Source organism: Myxocyprinus asiaticus, chromosome 14 (genome assembly GCF_019703515.2).
Source record: "Myxocyprinus asiaticus isolate MX2 ecotype Aquarium Trade chromosome 14, UBuf_Myxa_2, whole genome shotgun sequence".
NCBI lineage: Eukaryota > Metazoa > Chordata > Actinopteri > Cypriniformes > Catostomidae > Myxocyprinus > Myxocyprinus asiaticus.
Genome location: NC_059357.1, coordinates 4,464,534 through 4,477,812, shown reverse-complemented (window position 1 = coordinate 4,477,812; position 13,279 = coordinate 4,464,534). Strand labels below are relative to the sequence as shown.

The window sequence follows — 13,279 nt, the reverse complement described above, 5'->3', positions numbered from 1 at the left end:
TTTACGATATTTCAAAATAAAAGTCCTTTTTTTTCATTTATTTATTCTTTTAGTTTATTTATGGCTGAATTTGAAAACATACAGGACATTTAACTCACATTAAATGAAAACATAAAAAACACGTGGGAGAAAAGAACAAAGCTTAAAACAAAGCTACATCGTTTTCATTTTTAATTGTAGATACATAAACCATTATTCTAAATGTGCTGGAATTAAATGGCTGTAATACTTTAAAATATTTCAGTATTTAATATTAAAAATTAATAGTAAATATTTAAAATATAATTTATTTAATTTAAACATTTGTTGAGCTATGATGACCTCAATACACTTCACACCAAAAGCTTGTTTTTAATATTTTCCAATTAATTAAACATGCTTTATTTAATTAGGACATTACATTTTATTTATTTTTTGTATTATTTAATTTTATTTAAATTAATCTCATTATTTTATTTTATTTATTTTATTTTAAACATTTGTTGAGCTATGATGATCTCAATACAGCTTGTTTTTAATATTGTCCAATTAATTAAACATGCTTTATTTAATTTAGGACATTAAATTAAATTTAATTTAATTTAATTTAATGTTATTTTATTTTATTTTATTTTATTTTATTTTATTTTATTTTATTTTATTCTATTATTTCATTTTATTTTGTTTTGTTTTATTTTATATTATTTTAAACATTTGTTGAGCTATGATGATCTCAATACACTTGCAACTCACACCAAAAGCTTGTTTTTAATATTGTCCAATTAATTAAACATGCTTTATTTAATTTAGGACATTAAATTAAATTAAATTAAATTTAATGTTATTTAATTTTATTATTTAATTTTATTATTTTATTTTATTCTATTATTTTATTTTATTTTATTTTATTATTTTATTTTATTTTATTCTATTATTTTATTTTATTTTATTTTGTTTTATTTTATATTATTTTAAACATTTGTTGAGCTATGATGACCTCAATACACTTGTAACTCACACCAAAAGCTTGTTTTTAATATTGTCCAATTAATTAAACATGCTTTATTTAATTTAGGACATTAAATTAAATTAAATTAAATTACATTTAATTTTATTTTTGCGTTCCACCAACACAGGAATTTAGGTATTCTAGAATCAGGTTTTGTGCTTACCTTTGCACCAAATTATTTGCAGTTTACCTCTTCTCCATCGTTCAAAATGTTCTTTCAAACTCAATGGGATTGCTTCTTTCTTTAACTAAGAGATTATACAAAACAGAGTTTATTTTACACACTTCTGTGGAATGGGCTATATAAAATATAGCATATCTCTTTATGTGACATCATATACTGTAAACTGATTAGCTGGATGGCTTAATTAGTCAGACTATTGAGTGATAGGATACTCAGTGATACATTATTATCTAATAGTGATGGCACAGATTTAAATTAACCAAGATTGAACAGAATTAAATTGCTTCTATCCAGCTGATGACATTATAACTTTTTTATAACTTGACAAGTGTCACCAAAAATCTGAACTCAACATGATAAAATTACTTACATGTCCATGCAACCTTTGTTATTTTATTTTAACTGTATATAAAATAATGGATTCTTGCACCCACTGCTAAGATTTACAACCATATTGTATTGTTAGATTTAAATGTCATCAGCAAAATAAAACTGCTGTTTCACATATGTAATGTCTTACAAACTATTGAAACTAATTGTGTAAAACAATTTGTGGCAGAAGAAATCATAGCCTATTTATTCAGACTCAATAATCAGACCATTGTTGAAAATGTCTATTTAAAATCTCAAAGCTTATTTCAAACCAATCACTCTTCTTCTATTCATTTCAGTTGGAGATATTGCAGATGTCTTACATTATGATTATTATTGTGCAGTAGAGGGTAGTCAATCCATCAGAAATATTTCAGAAATGTGATATCAACGAGCCTTTTATTGCTTTGTAGTAACTGGTATATTTTTCACCATAGTAACTGTAAGCTGATGTTTACTTTTCAAATGAGTTAATTAGCTTATTATATCATAATGCAAAATATGTTAAAACAGTTACACATATTTGTGTTTTTAAAATACAAATCCATGTTTACAGTGTTTACATTTACATTATATGCTCTACTGAATCTGCAAATGAGTAAAACAGTAAACATTTGAATATTTAACACACTATTGCTTTAAGAGGCTTGTTCACCCAAAAATCAAGATTCTGTCACCCGACATTTCAGACTGTCCACAAAAAGCTATTGTATGAATTCAGAATACCTGGCATATAGTGCAAATGTTGTATTGACCACTTTTATGACTTTATAGATCCTTTTGGGTCATTTTTTGAAGCTTGAACACTCCAGGCCCCATTTATTATACTTGCATGGAAAAGAGCAAACAGTAAATTATAAAAAAAAATTCTCCTTTTGTGTTCCAGAAGAAATGAAGTAAAATGGGTTTGAAACAACATGAGGAAATGATGACAGAATTTTCATTTGGGGCTGAACTATTCCCTTAGGACACTATTTTGTGAACAGCCTGTATTCAACTCATTATTATCGCATATTTACCACTATTGCATCCTTAATTATTTTTAAACATAATCTACTAATTATTGTCAGATGCATATTTGTGATATTATCGAACTATACATTTTTGTTAATGTTCCTAAATCATCTTATAAGCCATTCAATGCATACATAATCATCAGTCACACTATACAAATAACCTATTGGTCCTTTCATATGCAGTATGTCCCAGACAGTCAGTTTGTGGCGAAGATATATCTGTAATATTTCTCAATACAATGCTGTAAATACAATAACATGCCCAGTAGTATTACCTGATGGGCCGATCTCAGGTTTAAGCTTAGACCACTATTAGAAAAATGGAAGACCCACTATTTAATAGGTGTCTTTAACTATGTATATAACCATTTCCTACATTGCACTTATTATGAACATAACTTTTGTTGCATTATGTTAAAATTTAAAGAACCTGCATTTAATTACATGTGTAGTTAAACTGTTAACCTTACCCCTAAACCAACGCCAACACTGACCCTAACCATGAACACTAAACCCATTCCCAGTAACCTAACCACTACTCCCAAACCTAACCCTAACCAATATTCCCAAACCAAACCCTAACCACTACTACCAAATCAAACCCTAACCAATACTCCCAACCAAAACCCTTAACCCTAACCATTACTCCGAACCCTAACCCCAAACACTAACCACTACTCTCAACCCTAACCCCTAACAAATACTCCCAACCCTAACCCCTAACAACTTCTCCCAAACAAAACCCTTAACCATAACTACTATTATGAACCCTAACCCTAATCCTAACCCTAACCGCTAATCCCAACCCTAACCATTACTACAAACCCTAACCGCTACTCCCAACCCTAACCCCTAACCACTACTGCCAAATCTAACCCCAATCCTAACCACTACTGCCAAATCTAACCCCTAATCCTAACAATCACTCCCAACCCTAACCCCTAACTGCTACTCCCAACCCTAACCCCTAACCCTAACCAATACTCACAAAACTAACCCTAACCACTACTCCCAACCCTAATCCCTAACCCCTAACCACTACTCCCAACCCTAATTCCTAACCCTAACCACTACTCCCAACCCTAATCCCTAACCCTAACCACTACTCCCAACCCTAATCCCTAACCCTAACCACTACTCACAAACCTAACCCTAACCACTACTCCCAACCCTAACCACTACTCCCAACCCTACCCCTACTCCTAAACCTACCTGTACCTCAACCTCAGTAGCAGCAAATGTGAATATTTTGAGAAATTTTGCAGAACAATGATAGTTACACAATAAGTACATTGTATTGTCTGTATTTTAATGTTAGTGCATGGTAGTCAAAGACACCTAATATAAAGTGGACCAAAATGGACTCTGCTAAGAACCAGGACCTCTTCTTGCTCTCAATCTCTGTCCCAAAAGTGCTTTGCTTGTGACTTTAGCAGTGCTTTTCAGTGGTAGCTGATGTGGGACTCTGTTGGCGGGCAGTCTCGGGGGCGTCCACAGTTTTGGCTTGGGGAGTTTTCCGGATTGGAGGTCGTCCACAAAGCTTTCCACTTTGTCAAACTTATTGGTTAACTTCCCCAGGTTTTCCTTAAGAGTGTCAAACTGCTTATAGAGATCTCCCACTGCATCTGAAAGGGACTGGATCCTGTGCATAACACAATAATCAATATATATATATACTGTACATTTTTCTTTTCTTTCTTTATTTATTTATTGATGTTATCAGTTGTAACTTTCCAACAGGCGAGAAACATAAGATTGATGATGATCGCTCAGAAACATAATGGCACATCTTCCCACAAAAAGATGCATGAGGTATCATTCGTCAAGTGCACAAACGATGCTGGATGAGTAATGTGTCGAAATTGAATACTTAGTGGTTTTGAAAAATCCTTAACCTATGTATTAGCAATAATAACAATGTTTGCTAAATTCATATGTAGGGCAAAACCCTATATCCTGTTTTTAAGGTTATACTTCCAGTAAAATCTGCATTAGATGACCTGGATTTCATTAAACGAATGACACATTTTATTGCCGCAGAGATGAGTCAGGTAATAACTGTAACTTGATCTGTAGCACCTTTACTTATTTCAATGGAAATGAGGTTATAATTATGCACACCAAGTTTTTCATACATGATTAATGGTCCATGAAGCTGCTACACAGATTTTAGGCTTTGGATCAATTTTTCCTGCGCATATTGCGTAGATTAGGTGATCCATTACAATCAAAGCATTTTTGAATTCATAATCATTTCCTCTTTTGCCATGTGATCCTAATTTTGTCCATTTGCACGTCGCAGCACAAAATGAGGGAAAAAATGAAAGAGAAAATGATCAGATGGTCTCAGCCTGCTGGAGTGGACTACAGTATGGTGTATCCAGTGTTGGTCACACAACTTTGAAACTGTAATTTCCCATGCTATATGCTGCTCATAATTTAAATTAGTCCTATAGTAGAGTAGTTCTAACTACAAAAAAGGGATGTGAGGTACTCAAACGAATAGGTGAATTGTTTTCAAACTGGTCCATTTACATGAACCGCTCGAAAGAACCGATTCAATGAGTCGACGAATTGTTTGTTACGAACCGGCCCATTTACGTGAGCCGTTGGAGCGAACCGATTCACCAGAATGAAACAGTGAATCGTTTGTTTGTTCGCTTTGAACCAGTTCATTTACACGAACCGTTCGAGCGAACCGATTTACAACAAAGAATCAGACTTTCCACCACTACGGACGAGATTAGCAGAGCTGGGCGCGTTTGATTATTGCCTTAGCTTGCTCTGCCACAAAGCTGCATACGCAATATATCTCAATGTAGCATTTTGTCACATTACATCACTACTCTCGTTGGCAAAAGTAGCTTGTTACTGAGAACAGATATGGAAAAAGCAAGTAGTGTCACTGCTTAAAAGTTAAGGGCGAAACATACTCTACGCAAGTACGTGAACACAGATGCGATTGCTTGGCCACCGCATTGCCAATGCAAGGTCCTGTTGAACATGCTTAAAATGCATTCTTGTGTTATCGTGGTGGGAACAAACCTCAGTACTCAAGGGGGCGATAGAGTTACACTCAAACGTCTGTGAAATTAAACTGAATGTGTTATTATTCTGGTGAGCTGCTATAAACATATTGACCTTAACTTAATTGCTGAGCAATATTCTCTACTAACTGTTCGCTACAATGCTGAGAATGCAATGCGTACTTGCGTTAAGGCCAAAACATAATCTACGCATGTACGTGAACGCAGAGGCATCTTGCAAGCTCGATTTCACTTGTTGTTGCATTCTGAAATGTGTCAGACAGCACTTTATAACACAACGCAAGTATGCAATGCATTCTCAGCGTTGCCACAAGGGGCGCTTTAGCGCCGTTGGTGTGAACTGCCCACTTCTACGGTGAGTTCTGTCTTTTAAGTCAACTACTCTCTTGACGGAGCAACAGTTTGAAGAGAATATGGCTGAGAAAGTAAATTTAAGTCAATATAATTATAGCAGCTCACCAGATTATTAACACATCTAGTTTAATGTCACATACGTTTGAAGGTAACTCTATCGCCCCCTTGAGTACTGAGGTTTTTCCCGCCACGGTAACACAAGAACGTATGTTAAGCATGTTCAACCGGACTGCGCTTTGGAAATGCAGTGGCCAAGTGATCGCATCTATGTACACGTACTAGCGTGGAGTATGTTTCGGACTTTACTCCCCAACATGGGGTGTTCCGTAGCTTGGGTTGAACTATCACGGACGGACCAGCCTTGATTTTCAACTCCAAAAAAGGAAATCATGATAAACGACACCTGTTTTTCCACATTTCATGAAACCCACTGAGGGAACACTTTCAAAATCTACAACAACAGATTGTAAAACATCAACCCACCTGACATATTCAGGTAAGACGGATGCATGATCGTTGACCAGCATATCCTTCACCTGGTACATGATAGCATATTTCCAGTTGTCCAGTACTTGTGTCAGATTTGAACAGCTCTTGCCAGTTGGTTTTTCTGTGACAAGTGAACAAACTTCATATTGAGCATTTGGTTATAAGAAAAATCATGCAAAGATACGTCATGTTTATAATTATGTTGGCTTGACGAAGCCAACATACCATGATTCTACAAACTTTGGTTAAGGTTTTTTTTTTTTTCTAAATCCCTAAACCGAGACCAAATTTCTAACACTAACTCCTCCTACAGCTTTCAAGCTTCATCCACTTCAGACTTAACGATTTTCGCACAGTGGACAATCAAAAATCAGAAAAATCCCATAGACTTTATCTGGTAGTTTATCTGACTATCTATGTGACAGTCTGACTAGCGAGCTGGTAGTTTGTCTTACTGTAATGTAACATATATCCATCAAACTTCGAAATCATAAAACTAGTTTAAACTTTTAACCAAGGCTTTGTCAAGCCAACACACACTTTACCTATCTAGTTATGTTTATCATATGTTTATCACATGTTGACCATACTGTATGTGCTAAAAAAGTTTCATTTATAGGAGGCTAGCAACCTTTAGCTGTCAAATGCATGTCTTTGAAATAGTTTTTATATATATATATATATTAATTCTTACATCTTTCTCTAGCTCTAGATTGTACATAACTTCAGTCATTGCCAAGTAGGCTTCCAGCAATTAAGTTCTAGAAATTCAAATTCTAACAACTATCGGCACCGACAGGCAAGTAAATATAAAAAATATGATCATGCATTGTTTTTTTACTTTCTCTTACTTTCTAGAGGGTCCTATTTTAATCTGCATTGTTTGCAAAATAATGATAGGCACTTAGTAGGGTACAATTTGGAATCCCATAACTGTAATAAATAATAAAGGCACAAATTCTAATAAAGTACTGTTACCAAAAATGTTATGAAAGTTGTAAGAAAAATGATCCAACATAATAAAACAAAAGTATCTTTTTGCTTTAATTTATGGGAAATATAAGTTTATCAATCAGTACAAACCAAAAAATGTGCCAGCACCTACTGAGTGATAACCTAAAGGGATAGTTCACCTAAAAAAAACAAAAAACAAAAAATTATATATATATATATATATATATATATATATATATATTTTTTTTTTTTTTTTTTTTTTTTTCTGGAACACAAAAGGAGATATTAGCGACTGACGACCTTAGTCACCATTCTCTTTCACTGAATCGCATCTATTTTTCAAGCCAAGGAAGTGAATGGTGACTGAGGCTAACATTGTGCCTAATATCTCCTTTTGTGAGAGGAGGACAAACAACATTTTCCAACAACAAGTTTAAGGACCTTTTCAGTGAAACTTTGTTTAAAAAAAAAAAAAAACTTGTTTTGTACCCTACTGGTGGAAAGTTCCAATAACTTATCTTTTATGACCTGAGTCCACTGATGAAAAACACTAAAGTTTAAGCATTTTTACCTCTGTGGTCCAACTCAGACATGTCCTGTTTCCATTTCTTCTGTGCAGCACACAGACACACCAGAGACAGCAGGTTCAGAGCGCTTCTCGTCTTCATCTTCCTCAGGAGAACAACAATGATGTCATTCAAATTGGTTGTTGTGCTACGGCGTCCAGTCAAAGTAGAACAGACAACACTCTCTCTGATGTTTCTCTCTGGCTTTTATATGAGTTCATGAGACCTGACATATGTTTCACACATTATTTAGACCCTTCAAAGCTGGAATCACTTAAAGAAAATCTGATGTTGGGCTTCATTGACTCTGGTAAACAGATTGTGTGCTCCTTTGTGAGTTATTTAAAATAGAATTGTTGTCTGCACACTTACTGAAAGAGCATGCAAGGTAAATAGTAAACAGCTGCAGAAAAAGCATGCACAGAGTCCACAAAAGCTCCTAACAAGACCTGAGTGGAATTGTAAAAGGTCATTTCATGGTTTGATCCATATCAGAGAATATTTGTGTGGTAGTCCAAGGTAAATACCTTTGCTGGAAGTTTGTTCCTGTGGTCAGGGCTGACCTGTGCTTGAAATAATCCCTCTTTGTGGTTAAACTGATGGAACGTAACTGTGGTTTCTCTCTTATATCAATATACAATGATACAAAAGACTTCCCTCAACCTGTTCCCTCCCCCTCACCAGAGATTAACACAGAACACAAGGAGAGAGAGAGAGTGAACAATACAGATGCATAACATTACAGCTTAAATTATTATTATTAGTGATGGTGATGGTGCTTGCTAAGGTTAGCATCACTGTTGTTCTACACTCACTGAGCACTTTATTAGGAACACCTGTACACCTACTTATTCATGCAATTATCTAATCAGCCAATCGTGTGGCAGCAGTGCAGTGCATGAAATCATGGAGTTACAGGTCAGGAGCTTCAGTTAATGTTCACATAAACCATCAGAATGAGGGGAAAATGTGATCTCAACGATTTGGACCGTGGCATGATTGTTGGTGCCAGATGGGCTGGTTTGAGTATTTCTGTAACTGCTGATCTCCTGGGATTTTCACACACAATAGTCTCTAGAATTTACTCAGAATGGTGCCAAAAACATAAAACATCTCGTGAGCGGCAGTTCTGTGGATGGAAACGCCTTGTTGATGAGAGAGGTCAACGCAGAATGGCCATACTGGTTCAGAAAGGCTACGGTAACTCAGATAACCGTTCTGTACAATTATAGTGAGCATAATAGCATCTCAGAAGGCACAACATGTCGAACCTTGAGGCCAAAAGCAGAAGACCACATCAGACACTTTATTAGGACCATAGTGGTCATAATAATGTGCTCGGTGAGTATATTATTGCTCAAATTTAGGCTTTGAGGTTTGTTTTATACCCTTAACCCTAAGTACGGTATGAAACTTTTGTGAATAACTCATATTATTGAATAACTGTTACTGTTTGAACTACAGATATGATTGAAACTTCAAATCATGTGACTTGTTGGTGAGAGGTGTACTATTATAATTTGGGCTGTCAGTATATCACGTTAATTTGGTTTGATTATACGAAAAATAATGTTAAAGAATCAATGCAATTAATCATGCCCCAGACCCATATGTAAATTCCATAATAAGGAATGTTCCTTACATTGGAGCAATTCAAGCTTGATGTACCATGCAATGATGTTTTTATGAATATGTGGCAGTAGGGGGCAGTCAGCGCAACTCCAGCTGTACAGGCAATGTGCCTCATATAAGCAACAATAGCAGGCAGCACAGCTTCTCAAGACCTCTGCTCTGGCCAGACACTGACCAAACAAACCACCAAAGATCTCCCTTTACTCCGGTTGAAGAGGGGGGCGAGCCATTATCACCATTACTTCAATCGCATAATTTCCTGGGCCGGGATCGGCTCCAGTGGAGAAGTGTTTGATGTCACAGAATTCCTGCCCCACCCTGTAACCGTCTGCTCAACATCTGGATCTAACAGAATCAGAGATGAAGTAGACAGCAACAGACAATCTCTAAATTGCTGTAAAAGGGAAGAATTAAATATTACATCATAATCCAGCCTTGAGAAAAAGTATGCACTTTGAACATTTTGTAAGGATCATGGTGGATATAGTTTCTTTCATTTTGGTTATCCTTCTTAAGGGTTTGTCCTCTTCATCATAAAATAAGGTGCATTTGCATAGTTTTATTTATGAATAAACTGTCAAATCCAACACAACACAGTTGATAGTGGTGCTTGAAAATGCAAGTATCACTATTAGCTACTACTGTTCATACTTTCACTTGTGGATTTGAACAAACCTCTAACCCTAAGTATTATATGTTAACTTGATACCTCAAATCATGTGGCTTGTGCTTTTATTTTTCTAAACAGTCAGACTTGTGATTTTCACCTGGCAGATGATATAACAGAGGGACCCCAAGCCACATCAGAGCACTTTGGTATACTCCTTTGACTTGGGCCAGTAGGTAACCACCTAGCAAGGCCCTAGCAATCACCCTGAACACCCTAGAAAAATGCTAAAAACACTATAGCAACCTTTGCAACCAACGACAATAGAGTAGCATTGTTAGCGACTTTTGCATGGACAAGCACTGTCTGATTATAATTAAATAAAGAACTCTAGATAGTAATAAAGCAATCAGCTTTTGATCAGCAAGGATTTACAAAACTAGTTACGTATTTGCCTTGTGGTAAGCTGCAGTGAATGCATGTGACATTACTTAACTGTTTTCAAACGAGAAGCTAAAATAGATTCTGAACAAGCTATGCATCATATTTTGTTAATTTCTGTGAGAATGTGAATGTTCCTAATTGACCTTTTGAGATTTCATTACATAAACTGCATGTTCTGAGAGTGTAGAAACCTTTCTGGCCAAGGCGATTCCCCAGAGTCATGAAAAGATTACGTAATTCAGCTCTTGAAATAAATAACAGCCTGGCTTTGCTTCTTTCCATTTTAGTAAAAATACACATACATCAGCATGACAAAATGTGTTTTATTTTAAAGTAACAGACCATGGGCTACAATCCAAGAATCAGTCAAATATTGTGAATCTTTAGTATTTGTGAGAACCTTAAGGCATGACAAACTGTCAAATATCCAAACAGACTTGAGTAATTTTGTAAAACTTTAAACCCACAGAATTAGCTACCAGGATTTACTTACATTTATGCATTTGGGAGACACTTTTATCCAAAGCGACTTACAGTCCCCCTGGAGCAACCTGGAGTTAAGTGTCTTGCTCAAGGACACAATGGTGGTGGTTGTGGGGATTGAACCAACAACCTTCTCCTTACCAGTTCAGTGCTTGAGTCCACTACACCACTACCACTCTACTTACAAACTACTGATTTTTTGTTGTTGTTGTTGTTTTGTGTTTTTGTATTTTTTTTTTTTGTTGTTGTTGCAAAACTTACCGCTACGATGCTTGGATGTTGTGGGGGGTACCAGGGTGCTGCAATGCAGTTGTTAGTGTGTTCTGAGTGGTTTTTAGCATGTTGCTTTGCAGTTGCTAGGGTGTTCTGGGTGGTTTTTAGCATGTTGCAGTGAGGTTGCTAGGATGTTCTCGTGGTTTCAGAGACTATTTAGCCTGAGATAGAGCACTGGTATTAAAATAAATGGGGGAAACTAGAACTCCCAATATGGCAGATGTAGAAAGGAAGTCCAAGAGCCAATCACCTTTCAGGTACAGACATCGCCTTTCAATCAACTTTCCCCATTCAAGTAGATAGAAGATGTACTTTTAAGCTGCTTGTGTACATTGAAAATTGTTGCCCAGGAGCGATCCAAAGATGACCACCAAGTGACTGACTTGCCTTGAAAGGGACTTTGGTTGTTTATACTGTGTTGCTGTGCAGTTGCAAGGGTGTGCTGGGTGGTTGCTAGGATTTTGCAAATTGCTTATATTCTGGTGATTTTCGGGTGGTCGCTAGATATGGCTTGATTCCCCTCTTCAGTGCAAGTCTGGTATTTTGTCACACATTTTATCAACTGTTGTGCAGGTTTTGGCTGGGAAAATAATGAGCAATAATAGTAGTGATGCTTGCCTTGGCAAGACCTACTAATAACTTTTTATTGGAAGGTATCACTATGGCTAGACAATGGAGAAATATGCAGACATTTTACGTGTCCTCATCTGCCTCATAACTGCAGACCTGATTAAGTCATTTTGGCTGGGAGAGATGACGTATTATGGACAAATGTAATGTACTTTGCTACATATGGACCAGAAAAAAGCATTAGTTTTATGATGCAGAACAGATACTGCTGTCATAATCGAAATTACATCTCCCAAATAACAAATAAGAAAGAGTCTGAAATAAAGTCAAATGGTGCTTTCAAGATTTCCCACCAAACAATAAAATAAACTCGGACAGGAGACAACTAGTCTTTATGCATGCAATGAGCCTTGATGCTGTGCATGCCCCTGCTGAACAAAACAACTTAAACCAGCCTAAGATGGTTTGCTGGTCTTAGCTGGTTTAAACTGGTCTCCCAACCTGGTCAAGCAGGTGCCCACCTGGTTTAACCGGGAGGACAGCTGAAAAAAGACACACACACATACATACTAAAAAAGTGTTCTCTAAAACAAGCCAACAGACCAGCCTTACCAAACTGGGAGATCAACTAACTATCTTAGGCTGGTTTTAGCTGTTTGTTTATGCTCATTTTGTCAGTAGGGGCATTACTCATATAAACCAATAGAGATATCTGTAAACACAATGATTTATGGTGAAACCAAGCATAAAGGCTTGCAAAAACTACTGGGTTTGTCCAAGGTCATATTTTAGAAATTTATAAAACAGAATATGAGAGGTAGAGTTAAAGTTTCGCTGGTGTTGAAAAGAGATCTTTTGTAAACAATCAGAAACTGCTAATCCAATCAGAATTAGCCGGAGTGAGGATGCAGGAGAGATTAGTGTATTTTTTGAAGAGATGAGTTTTGGAAAATAGATGATTTCTGTAACAGGTTCGAGGAATGAGGAAACGGGAGATGGCTAATCCAACTCAAAGGTAAATTTTGTATACATTTTCTGGCCCCTTTTTATTTCCCCATCTCTCATGAGATGAATTACCAGCAGTTAATCTCAGATGAAAACTCTTACCACCTCCTCTCTCCCTAGACGAACGCTTGACCACGCCCTCGCCTCCACAATCTCCATTCAAGGACACAGCACTTCTGCCACAACAGAACAAGAAAAAGACTGCAATATTTTTAGATATTTGAAGAAACGGTAAGGTTATAATTTTTTTAGATGAATGTAATTAATTAGAGAGAGAAGGTGCAAATAATAACCT

The 13,279-nt window shown here is 36.1% G+C and overlaps 1 protein-coding gene across 2 annotated transcripts; it reads right to left on the bottom strand.

Annotated features, from left to right (window-relative positions):
• Window positions 1-3,697: 3,697 nt before the first annotated feature.
• si:dkey-282h22.5 (uncharacterized protein LOC107988040 homolog) lies at window positions 3,698-8,586 on the bottom strand. Of its 2 annotated transcripts, none has more exons than XM_051717143.1 (4): window positions 8,498-8,586; window positions 7,976-8,072; window positions 6,445-6,571; window positions 3,698-4,202 (listed from the first exon to the last, which is right to left on the bottom strand). In XM_051717143.1, exons 2-4 carry the CDS (start codon window positions 8,070-8,072, stop codon window positions 3,929-3,931), a joined length of 498 nt encoding a protein of 165 aa, XP_051573103.1. In that variant the 5' UTR covers window positions 8,498-8,586; the 3' UTR covers window positions 3,698-3,928. The 2 variants fall into 2 exon arrangements, with proteins under 2 accessions (XP_051573103.1, XP_051573104.1); XM_051717144.1 differs by having other exon boundaries at window positions 7,976-8,076; window positions 8,498-8,582.
• Between the last annotated feature and the right edge of the window lie 4,693 nt (window positions 8,587-13,279).